This window comes from Palaemon carinicauda, chromosome 13 (assembly GCF_036898095.1).
Source record: "Palaemon carinicauda isolate YSFRI2023 chromosome 13, ASM3689809v2, whole genome shotgun sequence".
Classification (NCBI taxonomy): domain Eukaryota; kingdom Metazoa; phylum Arthropoda; class Malacostraca; order Decapoda; family Palaemonidae; genus Palaemon; species Palaemon carinicauda.
Window position 1 is genome coordinate 142,667,959 of NC_090737.1, and position 6,921 is coordinate 142,674,879.

General features: G+C 37.6%; 1 protein-coding gene across 1 annotated transcript; it reads right to left on the reverse strand.

Moving 5' to 3' along the window:
- Positions 1-1,747: 1,747 nt before the first annotated feature.
- LOC137651857 (uncharacterized) lies at positions 1,748-6,562 on the reverse strand. Its single transcript, XM_068385075.1, has 3 exons — positions 6,218-6,562; positions 5,905-6,095; positions 1,748-2,015 (listed from the first exon to the last, which is right to left on the reverse strand). The coding sequence occupies exons 1-3, from the start codon at positions 6,560-6,562 to the stop codon at positions 1,748-1,750; spliced, it is 804 nt and encodes a 267-aa protein (XP_068241176.1).
- Positions 6,563-6,921: the final 359 nt, after the last annotated feature.

The window sequence follows — 6,921 nt, forward strand, 5'->3', positions numbered from 1 at the left end:
GGCAGCAATAGCTACAAGAACTGGTAATAGTAGTTCACCATGCTCAAGAAATGCAGCAGTGCTTTGACAGTCGAGGGTGTGGGGAACCCCCGTACTGCTGATACCTTCCCACGGAGCGGATGAATACCCTCAAGAATAATACAATGACCTAAGAATGCCACTTCCTTGGCATCAAAGGTAAACTCGTCTTACTTGAGTTACAATACTGTTCTACTGCGGGCAGTTGAGGACAATGCATGGGTGATGTAGAGCGTCCTCCTTGGGTAAGGAGATATTTGTATGTCATCCACATAACATAGGCAGAAGGGGAGGTCCCCTGATATGCCAGCCATGAGTTTTTGAAATGTGGTATTGCAAAGGCCAATGCAGGAGTAATTGAAAATATATGTGACGAAGGGGATAGTGATGGCAGTCTTGAAGATGTCTTCTGGGTTCATGATATTACCCTTTCAGTAGGTTGCGGATCGAGAATGCTTTAACACAACTAAGGTAGGTGGTGATGTCTGCGATGTTGGGGAGGGATAGTAGTGTATGTCAAGATACCTGTAATCTCCACAAGAATGTAGGAATCCATTCCTCTTCAGGACAATGTACAGGGGTGATGATCATGGGCTTGAGGCCTTTTAACAAAGTCCCATTTCTTTCATTTCGGCAAATGTATATTTAGTATTTACCAAATGGTCTGGTACCAAACATCTGAATCTTACAAACACTGGGGAACCAGTTGTCTTGAAATAGTAATAGATACCATGATTTGTGAGAACTATGGGCGTCTAGCATAGGATATAAAAGGGAGGTAGGCATAGGGATCTATTGGCACAAGAATGTAGAGAGCAAGGCTGGAGGGAGCAGATGACAAAGGTGTGCGACGTTAGCCAGGAGGTGGAAATGAGTGAGGAATTCCACACCGATACGAGAGAGTGTAACTTCTGCGATCATGATGAAGTTCCACCGGTAGTGGGAGCCAACAAACGACAATGTCAGTGTGTCATAACCGTGGGTAGTGATGGCAGATCTGTTGGAGGACACCAGGCAGACATCAGCAATCTTGGAATGACTCGGTCACTCCCTTAATTAAGAGGGAATGTGGTAAAAGTGACTGACAGGCAATAGTATCTATCAGGAAGTGTACTTTATCTCCTAAATCAGGCAAAAGAAGAGATTAAGTAATGGGGAGGCCACCGCCACAGACAATGCCCTAATTGCACTTTTTGAATATTGACATCTGATAGCACATATCTTAGCAGTAGCCTTGAATTTGGAGTTGTGCTAACACAACTGAGGGCGAGGGGTATCATCCAGAGTCTGTTGGGGGCATTTGTTAGGGTGCAGGTGTGAGGAGGAATAAGTGTCTGGTGGATGGGTGTCAATGTTTTACAATATTCCCCTCTGCTTCATTTGGCATTGTATGGTTGTCTCTTTCATCAGAATTGGTTGATGGAGTTCTTGATGGAGGGAAGGGCATCGTCTCTGGTCATCAGGTCCTTCAGGAAATGTGCCAACATCGGGAGGGGCGGTTAGCATTGGTTCCGGCTGAAGTTGTGCCCATAGGACATGAAGTAGATTCACTTCACGAGGAGAACCATCTGCAGCAGGCAGACGGCGAGCGATACCAATAATTCCCCTGAGGCAATTTGATGCCTTTTGATCCCCAACAGTTGTTGAGAGAGATAAATAATCTTAGCCACCCGATTGGCTAGTGACGGTGAGTACTGCACTAGTGACTAGGAGGAATGATTTGAGTACATCATAATCTTTGCTCAAAAAGCCATATGAAGAGTTCTGGGAAGATGTTGTTTGGGATCGGATAAAGGGTGTAGTCTGCTGTAGTGCTTAAGAGGGTCATCCCCTTGATGCAAAGTGGAATTTTTGAGCGCTGAAACCAAGCAAGCGCATCTCTATTGGTGAAGGGCAGTATCCTTACTGTGGCAGCATAGACAGACGAGTTGGGGCCAATTGTAGGCATCACAGACGAAGCGGTGAACTGGTAGGCACTATGACGGTCACCAATGTGACTGGAGGTTTGGAGGTATTGATACAGGGACAGCTCCAGAATAACAACCTCTCTTTAAAGACAACACAAGTAATCTTCAAGACCCCAAGGGTGACAATTAAATACTTGCAGTCAACGGTTTTTGTCAGTTAGGTAAACATTAGCCTATAAAAAACAGATAACATTACAATCGTACGATAATTAAGTTGAAATTAGCATGTTACATTTAAAGACTTTTTGGTGTGAAGACCGATGATGGTTGCAGCGTCGAAAAAAACCTAAATATGGCAACCTTATTTAATTGTACGTGCGTTGCTTGCTGCATGTGCATAGCATAATACAAAGAACATAATAATTTATAAAAGTAGCAAGAATATCTTAAAAACATAAAATAGTCAGAAATAAAGAAATACTAACTCAAATTAACAAACACTAACAGAAAATAATGAAAACTAACAAATAAATCAAACTATTGTATCGCACGTGTTTCATACACGCTCGTACACTGTAACGGTTTTTGCTTTTCATCCTATTACTCGCTCTTCTCTGTACTGCTAATACACCAATCCGTATAAACCTGATGGTTCAAGTTTAATTTTGTTTGAGCTTTTGTGACGTTCTTGCTCGCAAGTCCTGGTATTTAAGCTCGATGTCTGTTTGATAAAGTTTTGTTGCATTCACCTCGCATCTCAGTGGTCACCTAACCGGCGCTTCAAGCGGACACTATAAAAAAATTACCAAGACAAAGAAATAGTAGAAGCTAACGGTAAAATGCCTAGAACTAAATGCAAATAGACAAAACAAGAGAAAATTACCTAAAATAACTGAAAATAAACAAAATTAACAGAAAATAAACAAAATTAACGGAAAACTACCAAAACTAACAGCAAGGTAGCCCAATGTTATCGCAAAATATGCAAAATTAACTTGAAATTACTTGGATTTAAGAGATATAATTATGGAAAATAACGAGAACTAAAAGATAAGTAGCAGTAAATAACCAAAATTAAAAGTAAATATGAATACCTAAGGGAAAATAATCAAAATATGAAAAAGTATAAAATACCAAAAATAATTAAGGATCTGCAAAATGATAGGAAAAACTAAAAATAATAGCAGAATAACCTCTTATAATAACAATTACCCGAAAATAAAAGAAAATAACAAAACTAACAGAAAGCAGTTAAAGCTAGCTGAAGATAACCAACTTTAACACCCTAAAACCAGAACCAACAACAAATTTCCCAACATAGCAGCAACTAATCCAAAAAAAAAAAAATATTACATACCCCCAAAAACCTCCCTTAATAGGAAATAACCAAAAATAAAAATAAATAGTAAAAACGAACAAAAAATAACCTAAACTGGGAGTAAATAACAAATCTAACTACAAACAGTAAAGTGTTATAACAAAAGAACCAAATTCAAATAAAATAATCAAAATAGAAAATAACCAAAACTAACCTCCAAAATTATATAAAAGACTATTAGACAAAATAGCAGGAACTAACTGAAACTAATAGGAAGTAAGCAAAACGACAATAAAAAATAACAGCAAATAGCCATGAATGATAAAAAATAAATAATGAAATATAAAGTAAATAGTCAAAACTAACAGCAAATAACTAAAACTGAAAACAAACGGCAAGACAAACAAAATCAATTGAAAATTACCAAAACTATAAAAAATCCAAAAGCTAAAAGATATTAGGCTATAGAGAAAATCTAAAATAAAACTAAAGGGGCGCTCAGTAGAGTACAGATCTCCGTACCAGCGGCTTAATTCTCGACCTTTAGCTTGACCTTAACCTTGACCTTTGATCTTAACATGAATTAATTGATGTAGATTTTCATATATTCAAATATAAACCAAGTTTGAGATCTCTGTGACAAGGATTTCCAAACTTATGGCTGATTATGTGATATGGACCGAAATTTGACCTTTTGCTTGATCTTGACCTTAATTCGACCTTGACTTTGGATCTCAACATGTATTAATAGGCGTGCATATTCATACACTCAAATAAGAACAAAGTTTGAAGTTTCTCTGCCAACGATGTCCAAACTTATGGTTGATTACGTGAATTGGACATTTTGCTTGACCGTGACCTTGACATTTGACCTTGACCTTTCAATGTTTAATCATATCCAGGTTTTTACATAGCAGTTAATCCATGAAAGTTTCATTACTCTACGAATAAAATTGTGGCCAGGAACCTGTTCAGAAATTATGGCTGATTACGTGAACTGGACATTTTGCTTGACCGTAACCTTGACCTTCCAAAAGTTAATAATTTCCAGCTTTATACATAACATTTAATCTCTGGAAGTCATTAATCTACAATTAAAATTGTGGTCAGGAAGGTGTTCACTAACAAACACACACACAAACAAACAACACACAAGCAGAGAGTAAAAAAAAACAACCACCTTCCAACTTGGTTGGTTGAGGTAATAAGCAAAAATTGATAAAAGCAACCTAAACTGACAGATAATAACCAAACCTGATGGCAAGTAACCAAAGCTAAATTAACATACAGACTGATAGAAAACAATCAAAACTGATTGAAAAGAGAGTGCAGACCTCCACCCTGACAGCTTATTTCGGTCGACCTTTTGCTCCATCTTGACCTTGACCTTTGACCTGGAATTTTCAAAATTGAATCCCTTCCACGTCTTAACATAACAATTAATCCCTGAAAGTTTTACGAATCTATACGTAAAACGGTGGCCAGGATGTTGTTCACAAACAAACAGACAAACGGACAATCGGCCAAACGGCCAAACGGCCAAACGGCCGAACGGACAAACTTCGTTGGCGGAAGTAATAACCAAAACTAATAAGAAATACCAAAAAAATATGTACCGCACGTGTTTCATACAAGCTCATAAGATGTAATGCCATTGCTGCTTTTATCTCTCGCTCTCTCCCGCACTGATAATAGAAAACCTATTTAGGTTTGCCATCACATGTTTCAGATTGTTTAAATTTTTATGACATTTTTGCTCTCATCTGCTTGTATGTAAGTTCGTTTTCTGTTGGATAAATTTCACTTGCATTCACTTCGCCTCTCTGTTAGCACCTAATAGCCCCCTAGCACAAGCAAAAGGAAAATCACCAAAAAAAATAACATGAAATAGTTGTAACTAATAAATATTAACCAAAATTGATAAGAAATAACTACGGTAGAAAAATAACAAGAATTAATCGAAAATAGTGAAAACAATTAGAAAATGAACAAAACTTGCAGTAAATATTCAAAACTCTCTCACCTTTCTCACCAGATGCCAGGTAGGCTTTTCAAGCCTGTCAGTCGCCCTGCTTCAGAAACTGTCCCCACTGCTGACGATCTTCATACAGCTTCTCTTCTTCGATATCTTAGAAATTCATACTTCTCCTTCTCACTCCTCTCTCAATATTTTCCATCCTTCTCATCTTCGGCCTACCAACTGGTCTTCTGCCTTGGGGTCTTCTTTCCAAAAACTTTCCTTGCATATCGTTCTTCTTCCATTCATTTTATGTCCAAACCATCGTTGTTGTCCTCTTTCAATAAATTCTAATATCCCCTCTACTCTAATTCTTTCCTGATTTCTTCACTTCGAAGTTTATCCAGTCTTGTGACACCTTTTATCAATCTCAGTACCTTCATATCTGCTACTGGAGCTGGCTTCTAGCCTTTGATGTTAACGTCCAAGACTCGTGGCCATAGGTTAGAATTGGCCCCAGCATGGAGGTGTATATTAGAGTTTTTACTTTGCGGGATATGTTCCAATCTTTCAACAGTGGATATAGTAGATAAAAGTTATTATTGAATTTATGTACTCTCTTGCTTATTTCCAGCTTAGGGTAATTTTGATCACTACATACAGCTCCCAAATATTTAAAGTTTCTGCACTGTTTTAATGCTTGCCCTTCTAATGAAATATTTATATCTGCCGGTGTTCGAGACAGGAGCATAATCTCAGTTTTCTCCTTTCTAGTCTTCATGGCATTTGATGTTAGGATGTTATTCCAGTCTGTCATTCTCTGTTGCAGGTCCTCTATAGTTTCTGCTACAACTGCATATATTAGATCAGAGGTCATATTCTCATCAGGATTTTGCTGTCTCGTGCATTTATCCATAAACAATATGAAAAGTAGATGGGAAAGAACACTACTTTACCTTATTCCTGATTGGATTTCAAACCGGTCCTCATTTTCAGTGTTTTTTATTTTTTTTTTACTCTGAATCTGATGTTTTGATCTGTGTTGTAAAATGCTCTCGTTAGTTTTTCAGGAACCCCATAATATCTATCTCTCAATGCATCCCATATATTTTGCCTTAGCACTGGATCAAATGCTTTCTCTAGGTCTATAAAAGCAATATACCTGGTTGTGTTCCACTCCCAGCTCTTATCAAATATCATTTTCAGGGTGAAGATCTTGTTTGATGTTCCTCTTCCTTGTCTGAAACCACTTTGCCACTCGCCTAACTTTGGTTCAATACATTCTCTTAATCTCTTCTCAAATATTCTCTCATACACCTTGAATGCATGTGCCATAAGAGATATACCTCTGTATTGGAACATTTTGTTTTATCTCTCTTTGTGTAGATGGAGCACATTAAACATCTTTGCCAATCTTAAGGGGTGTCGTTAACTCCAGCAGCCATATGACTCCATCTAGTCCAATATGTTTATGTAGTTATACAGGTATCTCATCTAAACCAGGGGCATAGTCCATTTTCATTTTCTTGAGGGCATATTTTAATTTCATCTCTGATATGTCAGGTTCATTGCTCTCATTGACATTAAATTCGAGATGTTCTTCCACGTGTATATTGTTGGTGATATTTAATAGTGATTGAAAATAGTTTTTCCAACCTAATTCTATATCTCTAGTCTCAGTTAAGATTGTGCCATTCCTTGGATCTTTGATCAGATAAGTG